Source organism: Danio rerio, chromosome 7 (assembly GCF_052040795.2).
Source record: "Danio rerio strain M-AB ecotype USA chromosome 7, GRCz13ab, whole genome shotgun sequence".
NCBI classification, from domain to species: Eukaryota; Metazoa; Chordata; class Actinopteri; order Cypriniformes; family Danionidae; genus Danio; species Danio rerio.
The window spans coordinates 11,162,501-11,182,766 of record NC_141027.1 but is presented as its reverse complement, the minus strand read 5'-3'; the positions used below and the strand labels follow the sequence as shown (position 1 = coordinate 11,182,766).

The 20,266-nt window shown below is 29.8% G+C and overlaps 1 protein-coding gene across 1 annotated transcript in view; it reads right to left on the bottom strand.

Moving 5' to 3' along the window:
* cemip (cell migration inducing hyaluronidase 1) overlaps positions 1 to 20,266 on the bottom strand; it is a 369,326-nt gene that overhangs the window by 183,880 nt on the left and 165,180 nt on the right. Inside the window, exon 2 of the mRNA XM_087260160.1 lies at positions 11,929 to 12,026. Coding sequence (XP_087116286.1) covers positions 11,929 to 11,983 — 55 coding nt within the window. The 5' untranslated portion in view covers positions 11,984 to 12,026. The remainder of the gene's footprint in view (positions 1 to 11,928; positions 12,027 to 20,266) is intronic.

The following is a 20,266-nucleotide window of genomic DNA, read 5'->3' as shown; positions in this document are numbered from 1 at the left end:
TATAATTACAATAATATTTAATAAATATTATAATATAATATAACATAATATATATATATTAAAATATATTTTAAATATATTCTGCTACATTCAAAACAATTTATTTTAAATTAAAGGTAAAAAACGAATAATATAAAAATAATAAAACTGTTAGAAAATATTCTGTATAAAATAAAATGACATACATGAAATTTAAAACAAATAGATAAAAAAATGGTCAATTTACCAGGCAATTAACTGAAGTAGAAAATAATTAAATATAAAATTATATTAAAAAGCAAAAAGCTATTCATTTTTTCCAAAAAAAGGTAAAACTTTATTAGAGCTTTTAAGAAAAAACAAAATCACTGTTACATATTACAAACACACTACTAAAGTTATTTATTATGCAAAATAAAAATAAAATAAAACAAAATATAAATATTAGATTAAAAAAAACATACATTTGTCAAATATATAAAATTCTACTGTCAACAAGTACTTAAATAATTAAAACTGAAATAAAAATAAACTTAACAAAATCAAAACTGAAAAAAATATAAAAATATCTAATAACATTTAAAAATAAAAAATACAAATTAAAACACACACAAACATTTGAAAATCAGCTGGAGGATTTCAGTGCTCCGTTATAGTCTAGACATCCTAAATATAGTTATACCACATCATGTCCTATATAATATTTAACACATCACCATTTTTTCTCTGTAAACATATTTCTAAATGTGACGTTGACTTGAAATTTTTCCCGGAAAGAAATCGACATATGCAAAAAAAGCATTAATATTATCCCTGCAGGCACAGGACGTCAACATGATGTCATATTGACATTATACCCCAACGTTATGGTCATGTTGGATTTTGTTCAGAAATGAAAATCAGGTTGACGTCGGAACCCAACGTCACGCCAGCATCAATGTCCAACTTAAAATCAACCTAAAATCAACCAAATTTCAATATCTAATCAAGCAAGCAGGGAAGTACCGGTATGCTATCCCGAGAGAGAGCCCCGAGCTCAAAAGGTCCTTGAGCCCTGGCAGGTTTCGAGAACTCCCCCTTTTATTGATAAGAGCTGATGACAGAAAATGATTGCTGTGAAGAGATATGCTGCAGAAAAAGAGTATGCTAAATTTAGATTGATCAATTCACTTGTAGTTGCATGTTTTTGGAATGTAAGAGGAAACCGGAGAATTCAGGGGAAACACAGACGAGCATGGGAAGAACATGCTAATTTCGCACAAAAACAACAGCCGGCCTGTTTAAGGACTAGAACTGGTGACCTTCTTGCTGTGAGGCAACAGTGTTAATCACTCGGCCACCGTGCCACTCTATAACGGGAAAGGTGAAGAAGTAGAGGTGGAAGGGGAGATTCTTCAAATCAAAGATGACTGTAGTGAGAAACATTGGCTTTTTATAGTGGGTTAGGAATCGTCTGATTAGTGGATCAGATGGGTTGCGGCTGGAAGGGCATCCGCTGTGTAAAAACTTGCTGGATAAGTTGGCGGTTCATTCCGCTGTGGCGACCCCGGATTAATAAAGGGACTAAGTCGACAAGAAAAATAATGAATAAAATAAAATAAAATAAAATAAAATAAAATAAAATAAAATAAAATTAAATAAAATTAAATAAAATTAAATTAAATTAAATTAAATTAAATTAAATTAAATTAAATTAAATTAAATTAAATTAAATAAAAATTAAATTAAATTAAATTAAATTAAATTAAATTAAATTAAATTAAATTAAATTAAATTAAATTAAATTAAAATTAAATTAAATTAAATTAAATTAAAACAAGTCAAGTCAATTTGAGTCAAGTCAAGACAATTCGAGTCAAGTCAATTCAAGTCAAGTCAAGTTGAAAATGAAATTACACAATGAAAAATTATTGAAATATTATTAGCCCCCCCCCTCCCAAAAAAAAAACATGACGATATCAATACCTATTTTCCCCGCTGTATATTTATCCTAATATATGTAATTATTGATCGTTAACTTTCATTTCTGATGTGATTAATAATTGCACAGCACTATTTTGCTATCTTATAGTCTTGTTATATCTGACATTATACAGACTAACTGTACATCTGAGATGTCTAGACTATAAAGAAGCACTGAAATCCTCCAGTTGATCTCCTTTCACTGCTCTGATCAACAGAGTCATCGGCTGAACCAGAGGATGTTTGCCACTGCAGTCTGACTTTTAAGAGTCCTCACACATTAAAAGAGTCTTCATTTTTCCCTTTAGTGCGGTAAAAAGCTCTGCGACGACACACTCTTGATCTGAACGCACACAGCAGATCTCCAGAGCGTTTTATTCTTCGACACTGACAGTAATGATCACTTGGAGGAAAGTTCACTGCGCAGGAGACTGAAGGAAATCATTTAAATTCACTCAATTACTGTATCAGCTCAGTCTATACACACATTTACTGTAGCAAACATATACATAGACTAATGTCTGGCAATTACTGATAAATGTGACACTATCTGAATCAAAACATTGATTAGATATTTATAATAAATATGTATATAAATTATTGAATTTTGAAATTTGTATATAAAATTTCAAGTAAACAGATTTTTATTTTTGACACATTGAAGTAAAAATAAAAGTATAAAATAATTTGATAATTTAAAATAAACAATAAAAATACATATATATACAGTTGAAGTCAGAATTATTAACCCCCCTAAATTATTAGACCGCTTGTTTATTTTTTTCCCCAATTTCTGTTTAATGGAGAGCAGATTTTTTCAGCACATTTCTAAACATAATAGTTTAAATAACTCATCTCTAATAATTGATTTATTTTATCTTTGCCATGATGACAGTAAACAATATCTTACTAGATATTTTTCAAGATACTTCTACACAGCTTAAAGTGACATTTAAAGGCTTCACCTGTCACGTTCCGGTAAAGGGAAAAAGGAGCGAGGACCCAAGTGCAGAGTAGATAGGATTTTATTAAATAATGGAAATAAAATAAAATGCAAAATAAACAACCCAGAGGGGGAAAACACTAGTAAAACAAATAAACAAACAAACTTGACCGGGCAGGCACGACAAGGCAAGACTGGACACAGCAGGACAGGTATAGATGGACAACATGTGATGACGAACTCGCACAGGACAGCAGACATAAGGGTTTATAAACTGTAGGAAATTAACACAAAAACAGGTGAACATAATTAACTAATAATGGGTTAACAAGGAGGGTGGGACTAGACAATAGACGGGAGAGCGCATGACACAGAGAGACGACACAAGCCATGCGCTCACAAAAAACAGGACAAGAACTCATTAACCGCATGTTCATGACAATGTATACATTGAGCCACGTGCTTTGACAAAAGACGCAAGACACGAGCACACGATAGATAAACACCTTACCGTGCGCTCACACATAAGCAACGCGCATGCTTCATCTCAGCGCCAACCAAACCTGAAACCAACTAGACGGAGGCGCCGAGAATAAAGCAGCGCGATGCTGACAGAACAAACACAAACACTAGTACAAGAGCGCGCGCGTCTGAGGGACGCAGAGCGTGCGCGGCCACATCAAGCGGCAGCGCGCACACTCTGCGTACACCCACGACGGCGCGTGCGCACACAGAGACAGAAACAGGACCAGACATGAGTAGTGTCAGAGCTCTGCCACCAAAACAAAAATTTACAAGACCAAAGTGGCAGAACCCTGACATAACCAGGTTAATTAGGTTAACTAGGTAAGTAAGGGTAATTAGGCAAGTTATTGTATAACGATGGTTTGTTCTGTAGATTGTCGAGAAAAAAATGTAGCTTAAAGGGGTTAATAATTTTGTCCCTAAAATGGTATTTAAAAAATTGAAAACCGCTTTTATTCTAGCCGAAATAAAACAAATAAGACTTTTTCCAGAAGAAAAAAATTTATCAGACATACTGTGAAAATTTCCTTGCTCTGTTAAAAATAATTTGGAAAATATTTAAAAAAGAATAAAAAAATTTGAGGGGGCTAATAATTCTCATTTTAACTGTATTATATATATAATAAATATATATATATATATATATATATATATATATATATATATATATATATATATATATATATATATATATATATATATATATATATATATATATATTTATATTTATATATATATATATATAGTTGAAGTTATTCTGAGACAGAATTATTAGCCCCCCTTTGATATATATATATATATATATATATATATATATATATATATATATATATATATATATATATATATATATATATATATATATATATATATATATATATATCAAAGGGGGGCTAATAATTCTGTCTCAGAATAACTTCAACTATATATATATATATATATATATCTCAAATTATATTTAACAGAGCAAGGAAATTTTCACAGTATGTCTGATAATATTTCTTCTTCTGGAGAAAGTCTTATTTGTTTTATTTCGGCTAGAATAAAAGCAGCTTTTAATTTTTTAAAAAACATTTTAAGGTCAAAATTATTAGCCCCTTCAAGTTATATATATATATATATTCCCTTGATAACAGCACTCGTACAGCCTCTTCACCAGTTGTGTATTACTCCGCCCACATAGAGTGAGAGCAGATTAATCAACTCACTACAGTTTGACAAATATTGCAGCTGTTGGACAACATGATGTACTTTTGGGGCTTTTTCAGGCAAGAATGTAGTTGTTTAGCAACTAAGCCATATAAAATTATAGTGCCTATTTTAAATAATTATAATTTCTGAGATAAAGCGCGTCGGCATCCATAAGCCTGTCATTGAGCAAAGACAGTTGACGTTGTCCATCCACAAGATGGCGACAGAGACTACATAATAAGCCCTTATAGGAGAAAAACTACAACTGATTAAATTGTTGGACTCTCTGTTTGATTTTCTTTTAAAAACATAATTGTGCCATCGAACTGTTGTGTAAACACAATCACACTTGTAGCAGTGGGATATGGTTGAAAATTGTCACTAGTGGGACACTAAGCACGCCTCCCACCAGTGCCGATACACAGTCATATCGCACTGCTACTCATGTGATCTCGCTCATATATTGAAATTATTTGCATTTATTTGACAGATACATTTAAATCACTGTTGTTGCTATAAAAAAAATCTAAAGTAAAATTGGTAAAAATCTTGTAAATTAATTAAAAAAAATACAAAAATGTAAAGACAAAAAAAAAATCGCAACTTAAAAATATAAAAATAATTTATTTCACATGTGTATGTGTTTATATTTTTTCCTAATATATTTTCATATACAGTATATAACTAACTATTATATTACGTTTTTAATTCTGAACATAGACAGCCTTAAAATGTTGTTTTCATGAGCAGTTTACTCAGCACTTTACTAAAACTTTCCTCTTTTTCTATAAAACAGAAAAGCTGTAAGCATGGCTATAAGGGACAGACGATGAAAGAGCTATTAGATAAAGCGAGTCTTTAATAAATGAGCTCATTGATCCTGGACTCGGCTCTCAAAAAAAGCTGAAAATCAAAGAAAACACGGCAGCCTGTCGTTTCAAACAAGCGCTTTCATGTGACCACTAACTAGCGATCCTGCAGAGACACATTCATCTCATCAGCAGCCTTCACAATATGCACTACACAATACAGCACATACTCAAATCACAACTAAATTCCCATAGGAATACACTGGCTGTAGGCAAACTAGAGTGTTAGAGCCATGGAGAATCAGACTCTCCAAATGAAGAAAAAAATGTAACAAAACATGTTTAGGGTGATTTGGGGCATTGTGTGGAATCATGTGTCCATTATGACTGGAAACTGTAGGATTCGTTCATGTTCTTGTTTTAGTTTACAAGGCTGAGATGCTTCGTCTAACAACACGATTTGCTGTAATGCTCCCTTTGAATTAAACACATTCTCACACCTGACTCGACACATAGGCTTCATTTAAACTGCAGATCTCAATGGCCAATTCAAGTCAAGTGAAGTAAATTCAAGTCAAGTAAATATAAGTCAAGTCAAGTCATTTATTTTCCTTTTAGTTTGACCCAGTTTATCAGGGGTCGCTACAGCACACTTATACACAACGGCCAGTTTAGTTTATACAATTCACTTACTCCGCATGTCTTTAGACTGTGGAGGAAACCAGAGCACCCGGAGGAAACTCACGCCAACACGGGGAGAACATGCATACACTACACAGAAATACCAACTGACCCAGCCGGGACTCAAACCAGACAACTTCTTAAATTAAATTAAATTAAATTAAATTAAATTAAATTAAATTAAATTAAATTAAATTAAATTAAATTAAATTAAATTAAATTAAATTAAATTAAATTAAATTAAATTAAATTAAATTAATGTCAGGTCAATTTAAGTCAAGTAAATTCAAGTAAAGTCAATTCAATTTAAGTTGTCAATTCAAGTAAATTCTTGTCAAGTAAAGACAAGTCAATTCAAGTCAGGTCAATTTACGTCAAGTCAAGTAAATTCACTCCAACTTAGGTCAAGTCAATTCAACCCAAGCCAAGTTGTCAATTCAAGTCATCAAAACAAGTCAAGTCAATTTGAGTCAAGTCAAGTAAATTCAAGTCAAGTCAAGTCAAGTCATCAGAACAAGTTAAGTCAAGTAAATTAAATTCAAGTCAAGTCAAGTCAAGTCAAGTCATTTTAAGGCAATTTAATTCACTTCAAGTCAAGTTAAATCTAGTCAAGTTAAGTCAAGTCGTAAATTCAAGTCATCAAAACAAATCAAGTCAATTTAAGTCAAGTCAATTCACATTAAGTCGTCAATTCAAGTCATCAAAACAAGTCAAATCGATCTAATTCAAGTCAAGTCAAGTCAAGTAAATTTAAGTCAAGTCAAATCAAATCATTAGAACAAGTCAAGTAAATTCAAGTCAAGTAAAGTCAAATCAATTCAAGTCGTCAATTCAAGTAAATTCTAGAAAATAAAGACAAGTCAATTCAAGTCAGATAATTTACTTCAAGTCAAGTCAAGACAAGTCAAATTAAGTCAATTAATTTCACTCCAATTTGAATCAAGTCAAGTCATTAATTAGAGTCATCAAAAAAAGTGAAGTCAATTCCAGTCAAGTCAAGTAAGTTCAATTCAAGTCAAGTCAAGTAAATTCAAGTCAAGTCAAATCAAATCATCAGAATAAGTTAAGTCAAGTAAATTCAAGTCAAGTCAAATCAATTACAGTCGCCAATTCAAGTAAATTCTAGAAAATAAAGAAAAGTCCATTTAAGTCAGGTCATTTACATCAAGTCAAGCCAAGTCAAGTCAAGTCAATTTAAGTCAATTAATTTCACTCCAATTTGAATCAAGTCAAGTCATTAATTCAAGTCATCAAAATAAGTCAAGTCAATTCCAGTCAAGTCAAGTAAGTTCAAGTCAAGTCAAGTCAATTCAAGTAAATTAAAGTCAAGTCAAGTCAAGTCATCAGAACAAGTTTAGTCAAGTAAATTCAAGTCAAGTCAAATTGAATAAAGTCAATTCAAGTCAAGGAAAATACAAGTCAACACAAGTCAAGTCAATTAAATTCAAGTCAAGTCAAGTAAATTCAAGTCAAGTCAAATCAAATCATTAGAACAAGTCAAGTAAATTCAAGTCAAGTAAAGTCAAATCAATTCAAGTCGTCAATTCAAGTAAATTCTAGAAAATAAACACAAGTCAATTCAAGTCAGATCATTTACTTCAAGTCAAGTCAAGACAAGTCAAATTAAGTCAATTAATTTCACTCCAATTTGAATCAAGTCAAGTCATTAATTAAAGTCATCAAAATAAGTCAAGTCAATTCCAGTCAAGTCAAGTAGGTTCAATTTAAGTCAAGTCTAGTAAATTTAAGTCAAGTCAAATCAAATCATCAGAACAAGTTAAGTCAAGTAAATTCAAGTCAAGTCAAATCAATTATAATCGCCAATTCAAGTCAATTCTAGAAAATAAAGAAAAGTCCATTTAAGTCAGGTCATTTACATCAAGTCAAGCCAAGTCAAGTCAATTTAAGTCAATTATTTTACTCCAATTTGAATCAAGTCAAGTCATTAATTCAAGTCATCAAAATAAGTCAAGTCAATTCCAGTCAAGTCAAGTAAGTTCAAGTCAAGTCGAGTCAATTCAAGTAAATTTAAGTCAAGTCAAGTCATCAGAACAAGTTTATTCAAGTAAATTCAAGTCAAGTCAAATTGAATAAAGTAAATTCAAGTCAAATAAATACAAGTCAACACAAGTCAAGTCAATTAAATTAAATTCAAGTCAAGTCAAGTCAAGTCAAGCCAAGTCAAGTAAATTCAAGTCGAGTCAATTCAAGTCATCAGAACAAGTTAAGTCAAGTAAATTCAAGTCAAGTTAAGTCAATTAAATTCAAATCAAGTTAAGTAAAGTAAATTCAAGTCAAGTAAAGTAAATTCTATTCAAGTAAAGTTAATTTAAGTCAATTTACTTCAAGTTAAGTCAAGTTAAATCAAGTAAATTCAAGTCAAATAAAAAAAAATTAAGTCAAGTCAGGTAAATTCAATTCAAGTCAATTCAAGTCAAGTAAATTTAAGTCAAGTCGAGTCAATTCAAGTCAAGTCATGTCATCACAACATGTTAAGTCAAGTAAATTCAAGTCAAGTCACGTCAATTTAAGTCAATTCAATTTATTGCAAGTCAAGTCAAGTCAAGTTAAATCAAGTCAATTCAAGTAAAGTCGTCAATTCAAGTCATCAAAACAAGTCAAGTAAATTTGAGTCAAGTAAATTCAAGTCAAGTCGACTGTTTTTCAAGAAAAAAATAATAAGTCAAGTCAGGAAAATTCAAGTCAAGTCAATTCAAGTAATCAAAACAAGTCAAGTCCAAGAACTTCCAATCAGCTTGATCATCAGTGAATACTTTTCAAATTCATAAACTTACATCCACATTCATTTGTATTTGCTAGTTTGTCACACTACAGTTTTTGACAGTTTGTTGCCATATTGTGAATGAATAACATGTATGTTAGTGTATTCTCCATTCAACTGGTTTCTTTTCTGTCAGCTTTGCATATTTGCCCTTTTGGCTCCATCTTGTTACTGAATAAGGATTCTTTCACATATCACATCTTTTGCGCACACAAATTCAGTATTTTCAAAGAAACAATTTGGGAATCTTATCTGTTAACTGTTTTTTTTTTAAGTATATTTGTAAATCACATTCACTACAGCAAATTCCACAAGCAGTTCCAGTGTGTAAAATCACAGTAAAGCTGCTCTGCAAAGTAAAGCTGAGTAATGAGCAGAAAAACTACATTCTCAGGCCTGTGAAGACATGGATTGTACAACTGGGTTTTTTTTGGCTGAAAAGTGAGTTTGAGTTTGGCTGGACAAGAATGAAACACAGAAGAGAAAAGTCTCAAAGGAATTCAGTGGGTTTGACAAAACTAAATCCAAGAGCCTTCTTCTGCAACAAGACTCTTAGTCATGCGCTTCTGTCTCTTGCGGATGGATTAAGTCGAGACTGAAGGGATGCCTGTATATTTCGGGGCTTCATGCTGGTTAATCTCTGATACTGTACATCAGGCAATGTCACACAGTTCAGCCTGGAGAGGGAAACTCAGAGGAGCGCTGATAACATGGCAATGAAGGACGTAGAGTACAATCGCAAAATACCAGAGCAGAGAAATTATACAATGATTGCAATTTTGTCATTTTTTTTTTTTTTGAATGAAGCATACAAATTAAAATAAAATAAAATAAAATAAAATAAAATAAAATAAAAAAAATAAATTAAATTAAATTAAATTAAATTAAATTAAATTAAATTAAATTAAATTAAATTAAATTAAATTAAATTCAACTAAAGAAATATTTTACAATCAGCAACATATTTGTGTCTTAATGTGACTTTTTTTTAAATGTTAATAAGTCAATAAGTCAATTTAATTTAATTATTAACATGACTTAACTTACATTATTAATACATCTGTATATTACTAAGAAATTAAACATATTTTTACTTTTATTTTAATATTTTAGTAAATTTAATTAAATTAAATTTAATGTCTTTATTATACATAATTTAATTAAATTTATGTATTTATTATACATAAATTAAATTAAATTATGTATAATAAAGGCATTAAATTCAATTAAATTAAACTCAACCAAATTAAATAAAGGTAAATACATTTATTAAATGTAGTAAAGGTAAAATAAAGGTAAATGCATTTAATTTATTTTAAACATTTAATTTAATTTAATTTAATTTAATTTAATTTAATTTAATTTAATTTAATTTAATTTAATTTAATTTAATTTAATTTAATTTGTGAAAACGTTTTGCTTTCTCGAACTTTTATTTTTGGAAGTTAATAATCACGATTAACTGTTTGTCAGCACTAAAATAAATATAAATATATATGTATTTATTTATTGTAATAAAATAAATGTAGCCATTTTATTTGATTAAATCTATTTATATTTATTTTAGTGCTAGCAAATGACTAATCGTGAAATACAAAATAAAGTTAATATTTTACAAAATAATAGTTAATTAACTGGGTTGTAGCTGGAAGGGCATCCACTGTATAAAACATAGGCTGGATAAGTTGGCAGTTCATTCCACTGTGGCAACCACTGATGAATAAAGGGACAAAAGTTGAAGGAAAATAAATGAATGAATGAATGAATGAATGAATGAAAAAAGGCATATTTTTGATGAAACATATCTGCATTCAAGTTTTGATAAAACATATGAACACATGAATAGAGTATATGTTTATTTTTGTTTAAAAGCAGAGGTTTGATTCTTTATGTTGATATATAATATGATCAAACATTTTTAGCAGAAAATATTTTATGTTATTTTATATTCAGATTTAGATTAAAAAAATAAAAATAAATTCTGGTGGTGTCTGGCAACTTTAAAGAAACACTTTAAAGAAAGAATTACAAATAATTCACAATTATATTTTAATTTATGTATGATTTTAATTACCATATATCTATATATCTATTTTTTTTTTTGAATGTAAAAATACTTTAAAAATATAATTTCCTATAAAAATGCTTTAAAAATGCAAAAAAAAATTCCTATTATTTTTATTTCATTTTATTTTAAGACTTCTTCTTAATACATGACTTAATCTTTATTGATTTAATTAATATATTAAGTAATATGTAAAGACGTCTTGGTGGCTTAGTGTTTAGCACTGTCGTCTCACAGCAAGGTCGCTGGTTGAAGTCTCGGCTGGACCTGTTATGGAGCCTGCTGTTTATGTGTGGAGTTTGTTCTATTTTAAACTAAAATAAGTTGGCGGTTCATTCTGCTAAGCCGAAGGATAATAAATGAATGAATGAATGAATGAATGAATGAATGAATGAATGAATGAATGAATGAATGAATGAATGATTATTATATTTTATATATTAGTTGGTTTTATTTAAGATTTTATTCCAAACTACAGTTTCTGCTTCGTGACAAAAGAATTTTAATTCTACATATTTATATTTAACATTGTTTTAATAATTTCTGTTTTTAATCCATTATATTTTATTTCAAATTGTATGTATTTTACTTAACATTTTAGTTTAGATATAATGCAATATTGCTGTAATTTGACATTTTTATAATACACTCTTGGCTTTCAAAGTTCAATAAATTTTGTCCATCAACTTTTTTTTTTTGTTTATTTTACTTAACATTTTATTTTATTTTATTATTATTTGTTTTATTTCATTATTATTTTTTTATTTTATTTTTAATTTTATTTTTTATATTATTTTTTTATTTTATTTTATTTTATCTTTTTATTTTATTTTACATTTTATCTTTATATTTTATTTTATCTTATTTTATTTATTTATTAAAATTTATTTTATTTTATTTTAATTTAATTTTATGCAACGTAACGCAAAAAAAAAAAAAAAACACTTTGTCACTAAACAGACACATCAGATCACGAGAGCCAGAAACTCACCAGCCTGAGCGATGTGAAGAACAGCTACTACAACAAAAGCAACACAGATCTTCATTTTCAGCACTGGTGGTTTGGTCCAGAGAGTAAAGGCACCTCACCTGCAACACAAACACAAAAATACAACAGTTATTATAATCACTTCACAGAAGCCAAAGTGTGTCGTTTTTGCACAATCAAACATTCCCTGCAAAAATAATCCATGCTTTTTACTTATTTATGCCATTTCTCAACCAAACATTCATTCATTTATTTTTCTTTCACTTGGTTTCTTATTTATCAAGGGTTGCATTATTATTTTATTTCAGCATATGTTTTACACAGCAGATGCCCTTCCAGCTGCAACTCAGTATTGGGAAACACCCATACACACTCACATTCACACTTATACACTATAGTCAATTTAGTTTATTCAATTCATCTATAGTGCATGTCCTTGGACTGTGAGGGAAACCAGAGCACCCGGAGGAAACCCACACCAACATGGGGAGAACATGCAAACTCCACACAGAAACGTCAACTGACCCGCAGCTGGGACTCAATCCAGCCAACGCACTGCCTTAATTACAATTGTAATGACCTAATTATGCAATTATTACTTTTTGGAAGAAACTAACCCAACACTCTTATGGAAAAAACAGATGTATCTCATGACAAATGCTGAATAGCACTCTACTCATCACATTTGCGTTACACTTTTGACCAGCGGTGTAAAGTGTGCGGTTTTACCATATAAACTGATTTTGTCCATTTGCCAGAATGTGAATGTGTTGGTGGTTTTTTGCATTCCTTTGAAAGCAGCGGCTCTGAAGGTTAGCTGGATTTCTTCAAAGAGATTATAAGAGCATCGACGGTGCGACTTCAGCCTCCATAAAGGATCAAAAGTCTGCGAGGGTTCGAGGGCTCGCAGGTACAGACGTGCTAATAATAGTCTGCTGGCTTCAATGCGGTTATATAAAAAGTTACATAACAGAAATAGACATACTGTATACTCTGAATGCTGGATTCCAGATATACTCAACGTGGAAGAGAAACATGACAATGCTTGCTTTTTTGACTATACTATAGGTTGGAGTGCTTCTGGGGCAATAAGGGCCTGTTTTTATTTTTTATTTTATTTTATTTAACTTAGTTTAATTTAATTATCAGTATAACTTAACTTTTAAAGAAACATAACAATGCTTTATTTGACTATACTTTATATACCAAAGTGCTTCTGGCACAAAGCTTGTTTTAATTTAATTTAATTTAATTTAATTTAAATTAAATCAAAATTATTAAATTAAATTAAATTTAATTAAGTTAAATTAAATTAAATTAAATTAAATTAAATTAAATTAAATTAAATTAAATTAAATTAAATTAAATTAAATTAAATTAAATTAAATTAAATTAAACTAAATGAAGTTTAATTTATTGCTTTCTGGCATATTAAAGGCTTGTTTTGTCTGTTTTCAATGAAAGCTCCATTATTATTATATTAATAAACTTCTGTATTTTAAATACCGTTGAAGTCAGATTTATTAGCCCCCTTTGATTTTTTTGTCTTTTTTCAAATTTTTCCCCAAATGATGTTTAACAGAGCAAGGAAATTTTCTGTCTGACAATACTTTTTTCTTCTCGAAAAAGTCTTATTTGTTTTATTTTGGCTAGAATAAAAGCAGTTTTAAATAAAAAAATAAAAAAAACATTTTAAGGTCAAAATTATTAGCCCTTTTAAGCTATGTTTTTTCAGATAGTCTACAGCAGTGGTTCTCAAACTGTGGTACGTGTACCTCTAGTGGTACGCAGGCTTCCTTCTAGTGGTACGCGGAGAAATGAAATATGTCATGTACATGCTACACACATTTCAAAATTTATTAAAAATAATGTATATAATATGTCATATATGACATATAGCCTATATTTCTGAGGTAATCTGCCACTTTTTTTAACTGTGCAGAGTTGTAGCTGCTTTACTGGGCCTACTACACTACTGTATTTCAATACTGCTCATTTTGGTGGTACATGGAGAGAGAATTCTTTTCTGAGGTGGTACTTGCTGAAAAAAGTTCGAGAACCACTGGTCTACAGAACAAACCATCATTATACAATAACTTGCCTAATTACCCTAACCTGCCTAGTTAACCTAATTAACCTAGTTAAACCTTTAAATGTCACTTTAAGCTGTATAGAAGTGTCTTGAAAAATATCTAGTCAAATATTATTTACTGTCATCATGACAAAGATTAAATAAATCAGTTATTAGAGATGAGTTTTTCCACTTAGCAAGTCTGCCATGTAAATAGCAATACTCTGATTGGTTTAATGCACGTTATGTTAAGCACAACCATGTTAGGCACAGCACTTACTAGCTGGTCTCTGTTACACATGCGCGAGGGCAGATCGTATCTTTTCATCCTTAAGATAGCAAAAGAAGTTTTAGACACACGCTTCATCCTTTTGCGCCGCTTGTTTAGACTTGGTGCGTAGATCAATAAAATAGAGCTGTAAGACTTTCTTTGACTAAACTACTTTATTGTTTTACTGCACATAAAAGCAGTTTTTTTTTATACTTTAAACATTAATTAAATTCAATTCATCTTTATTTGTATAGCGCTTTTACATTGTTGATTGTGTCAAAGCGGCTTCACATAGAATATTATGATGAATTAAAACTGTGTCAGTTTAATATTAACCCTTGTATGGTGTTCGGGTCTGTGAGACCCGTTTTTTAGTTTTTTTTCAAAAGAAAAATTAAACAATTATTTTTTCAACCTGAAATTCATTGGCTTTGGCTTGTTTTCTGTGAAGAACATAAATTCGAACAAATTTTCAATGATCCACTAGACCCAGTGTACCCCCCCCCCCAACCCCCTCCCACACAAAGTTGCAACATTGTTGAAACTTCAACTATCAACACTGTCTGCTCTTACATTCCCGCACATTTTACCCTCTCTCTTGCAGAACCAAGCTTTATTTTCTCATACCCCGTCCCATCTGTGAATTAGGGGCATAGTACTATAAATAAGGCTTGCCAGTGTGGTTCCTTATCACAACTGATCAAGTTGGCCAAAAGATTATCTGCTGCTAGGGCCTTGCAATTGATTGTGGAAGAGAGAGGAGCTTCTGATGATGATGTCCATGACCATGCAGGAACAATACAAAAAACAAATCTGTGGGTTTTATTTTTTTCATAACATTAATAAATAATAATAATAATAATAATAATAATAATAAAACAGAAGCACATTAATTCCTCAATATGATCTAACAAAGGACAAGGGGAAAAATTAACTATGTTCGCTGTGCATATGTTTGTAATTGCGATTAAGTAAACGTAATTTAACATAAAAATGTTTGATAGTGTTAATTTGGATAGCCAAAACTCTAGTGGGTCCACCAGACCCATGAACACTGGCTGAGTAACCAAAATACGAACACCACACAAGGGTTAAAATACTCCAGTGTAGGATTAAAATAAATAGCTAATTTTGCCCCTTTTTACATGTTTATGTTAGTCTTGTATTTCTCTTTTAATTATTCAGTATTAAATTCTCAATCTGAAGTGTTTCCTTTGCCTATATCTGGCAGAGCATGTTTTCCAGCAAATAAAAGGCTGCTGTTTTTTCTTCGTCTTCAGTTTTTCCATCTGTTTATTATGTGATATATTGCTCTGTGGTGTGTTTGTTAGCTCTGCTGCTCTGCCCGAGGCGTAAGGTTTGCATCATGACCTGTCGAACATGTTTTGTGTGTTATATTGAGAGATAATGACCAGCGACTGTCAGCTCCTCATCATCTCTCCGTCTCCATCCTCTCCCATCGGGCCTGCGCAGAGGATTCTGGGAGAACGCAAAAGGTTGTATGTCTGGGTCTTTATTTAAAATCGAATGCAAGTCAGCATGTGACGTGATAATACAGTACAGTCATAAATCGTGAGAAAATGAAATATTTATATAATAAGCAACACATTTGTTTTTTTTTTTTTCATTGCATGGTCTTTTTTTCATTGCATTTTAAAATGGAAAACAACAAGTTAATTTAATTATTAATATAATTTTAATTATTAACACTGTATTTTAACTAAAAAGTATTATTAGTAAAGTTTATTTATAAAATTTTTATTATATTGTATCTTTTACTAAACGTTTATATTTAGATGTGATATCAGTAATTAACTTTTATTTACTGAAATTTATAAGCAACATATTTGTATCTTAATATGACTAAGTTATTTAGAAAAATTGCAATATGAGAACAAAAAGCTGATTTAATTCAATTATTAATATAATTTTAATTTTGAATACTTGTTTTTAATAGGAAATGACATTAGAAAACAAATTTTCACCTTATTTTTTATTTTAGGTGCATCTTTATATCTTTATATCAATAATTTAATTTAATTTAATTTAATTTAATTTAATTTAATTTAATTTAATTTAATTTAATTTAATTTAATTTAATTTAATTTAATTTAATTTAATAAGCAACATATTTGTGTTTTTTCATTGCAAAGATTTATGAAATCAACCTAAAGTTAATTTAATTATTAATATAATTTAAATTATTAATACTTCTGTATTTTAACTAAAAAGTTATTTAACTTATTTATAAACACATTTTTATTAAATTATATCTTTTAGTAAATTTTTATATTTTAATGTTATATCATTAATTAACTTTAATTTATAAGCAACATATTTGTGTTTTAATATTGATTAAATTTATTTATTAATATAATTTTAATTTTGAATACTTTTGTTTTTGATTAAAAAGGTGAACACAATTTTACCTTATTTTTTATTTTAGGTACATTTTTAGATCTTTATTATACATAATTAAATTTAATTAAATTCAATAAAATTACGTAAATTTAAAATAATTTATTATTAAATAATTTTAAAATTAAATTAAGCAACATATTTGTTTTTATTGCACAAAATGATTGCAAAATGCGACCAATAATTCAAAAGTTAAATTAAAATAATATAACTTAAATTATTAATACTTTATTTTAACTATAAAAGTAGTCCTTACACATTTTTACTTTATTTTATATTTTATATTTATTGTACATTTATTTGTTATATATTATTAGTTTATTAAATTTTTTTATATTTATAAAAAAAACATTTAATGTCAAAAAATGTTAATATGATCAAAAACTTTTTAAAATATAATGAACAGGTATTTTAACGTTGCTATCATAACAGTCATTTATATGTTCAATATCAATTTTATACTTATTTTTATTTGCTTATTTTATTCAAAGCATATTTTATTGTATTGTATTTGTTCAAAGTATGCTTTATGCTTTCATCACACAATCAATTTGTATTTATTTGTATAAAACTAAATACATGCGTTATTAGGATTAGCATAAAGCTTATTTTAAATAAATTTAAATCAAAACAATTACAAATAGTAATCTAACAATGTATTTAAAACACTTAAACAGTTCATTTGACTTCAATACATACAATAAAAAGTATCATTATAAATTATTAACATTTTAATTTATACATTAAATATATACATTATAAATTATAAAACGCTGTCTTTTATGAAAACAAATATTTTATTGTCTATTTAACATTTTATTTTAAAATACACAACATAGACATTAAGTTATACATTAAATTTTGAAACGGAGTTTACGATATACTTATATAGATTTTTTTTGATGAATTGACCCTCATGTCTTCCATTTCAGCAACTGTATGACTTCAGAAGCCTTGAAACATGGCATATGCACTGCTTTAATGGTGCTTTCATTACCATTTAAAAAAAATTGTACATAATATTATAGTAAAGAATCCCATTGTATTCTAAAGTACGACCAAGAAACGATGTTCCTTTTGTGCTGCACTGAAAAAGAAATGTGTTTTCAGCAATAACAGAGCGAGAGGATGATGAAACATGCTTTGTTTTTTTTTTTCTTTTTGGTGCTCTGTCGCTTTAAGATTAGAGCGCATCTGATAGCGCAGCAGGAAATGTAATGCGGCTCAAAGCGAGGAAAAAATCAAAAGCCAAGCCTGTGGTGGATGGAGACAGAGTTTATTTGAGTGTTCAAGAGGATCTGCGAGTCAGTTATTCTGCTTTCCTAAAAAAGATGCTTCGTCGGCGGGTCAAACACAAGGCTTTTCCTTTTAGACCTGCAAAAAAAAAGATGACAGAGGTTATTATGATTGAATCACCAGTAACATACTTATAGAAAAGATGTAGCAGACTAGCTCTTTCAACATACAGCTAAAGTCAGAACTATTAGCTTAGATGTTTAACAGAGCAAGGACATTTTCACAGTATAACAGATAATATTTTTTCTTCTGGAGAAAGTCTGATTTGTTTTATTTCGACTGGAATAAAAGCAGTTTTTAAATTTTTAAGGTCAAAATTTTTTGAGTAATTAGTTAACCTAATTAACCTAGTTAAGCCTTTAAATGTCACTTTAAGCTGTATAGAAGTGTATTAAAGAATGTCTAGTCAAATATTATTTACTGTCATCATGTCAAAGATAAAATAAATCAGTTATTGGAGATGAGTTATTAAAACTGTTATGATTAGAAATGTGCTGAAGAAATCTTGGGGGGAAAAATAAACAGAGGGTCTAACAATTCAACAGTATATACAGCTTAAGTCTGAATTACTAGCCCCCTGTATATATCCCCCCTAATTTCTGATTTAACAACTCATTTCTAATAACTGAATTCTTTTACAAAATTCTGCAGCCCGAGTTTTAATGAAATTGAAGAAAGGAGAACATATCACACCAGCATTAATATAATTACACTGGTCACCAGTGCACCAAAGGATAGATTTTAAGATTCTTTTATTAGTTTATAAAGGCAGTACATAACCTGACACCTTCTTACATTTCTGAATGCTTATCGAAATATAATCCATATTGTTTGCCATGTTTATCTAGCGCTGGACTTTTAGAATTTTACTCTGTAAATCTGATGCGATCTGGTGGCACCAATTTTAGGGCCCTATCATACACCCGGCGCAATGCGCAATGCAAATGTTATTTGCTAGTTTCAGCATGACGCGAGTGTCATTTTGACGTTTTGCGCCACGCTGTTTAAATAGTAGATGCATTTGTGCTCATATGTGCACCTATAGGTGTTATGGTGTAAAAAAGCGTGGTGTGTTAAGGCGCATTGTTGGCGTGTTGCTATTTTGAGAAACTATAATAGACTGTTTAATAGACCAGCTAAGCGCAGAGCAGAGCATGTTAGTTGTGCGCCTAGCTTACACATCGGTTAATACACACAGGATGTACAGCAATACTATAACAATTTGCTTTTGTATAATGATATTATTATCAGTATTATTTATTATATGCATTTTATATTTGTTTTATTAAAAACAAGCTTAGATGTGTCCACCTGTCAGGTTTTAGACCATATGGGGCACAGCATGTGTATTTGGATATAACTCAGTTGTCTGAACACACTTTGTTATTATTGTTCATTTATTGGTTTGCTGGAAATTAGAACTGAATTTAGAAATAGTTTTGAAACAAATATTTGCCCTTAACAAACAAAATTAATCAAGTATAGGCTGATAGATGTCTGTGTGTACAACACATTTCCTTATCCACGAAAGAGAGTGAAAGTGAAAGTAATGAATGAGGAGGCTCATCTCTGATTCTCGCACTGCAGATGCTCTGTTTAACCGTTTTCTCACTAGTGAAGCGCTCAGTTTTTCCACTTACAAAGTCCGTCATGTAAATAGCAAGTGCCCAATGGCGCGGCGCAACCGACTCTTAGATGGAATGGACATGAGACTCTGATTGGTTTATTCTCAAAACACTCCCATAACTCAAGAGAATAAGCTCAACCCTGTTATACCATGCGCCACGGCGCAAAACAGATTTTTCTATCCTTAAAATAGCAAAAGTGGATTCTGACATACCCTTAATGCTTTGGACTTTGCACCAAGATCGTTAAAATAAAGCCCATAGTCACTATGATCCAAAAATTTGGAATATTCTCCCAAATGAAGTGAAAAATATATGTATATTGTGTAGGTGTATGTATGAATGTATGTATGTACATTCTGTGCATGTATATGCATATTTAAGGACTATGGTGTGTGTGATTGTGTAGATGTATGCATATATGCATGTACATGTATGCTTGTAATAGGTAGCAATACGTAGGTTTGGCTGCACTGCAAAAAAAAAGGGTTTTCTTACTTAGAGTTTTTGTCTTGTTTCTAGTCCAAATATCTACAAATTCTTAAATCCAGAAGCATTTTATAGACAAGCAAAACTTATTGTCTTGTTTTCAGAAATAATATACCAAAATGAAGTGAGTTTTTCCTTAAATCAAGCAAAATAATCTGCCAATGGGGTAAG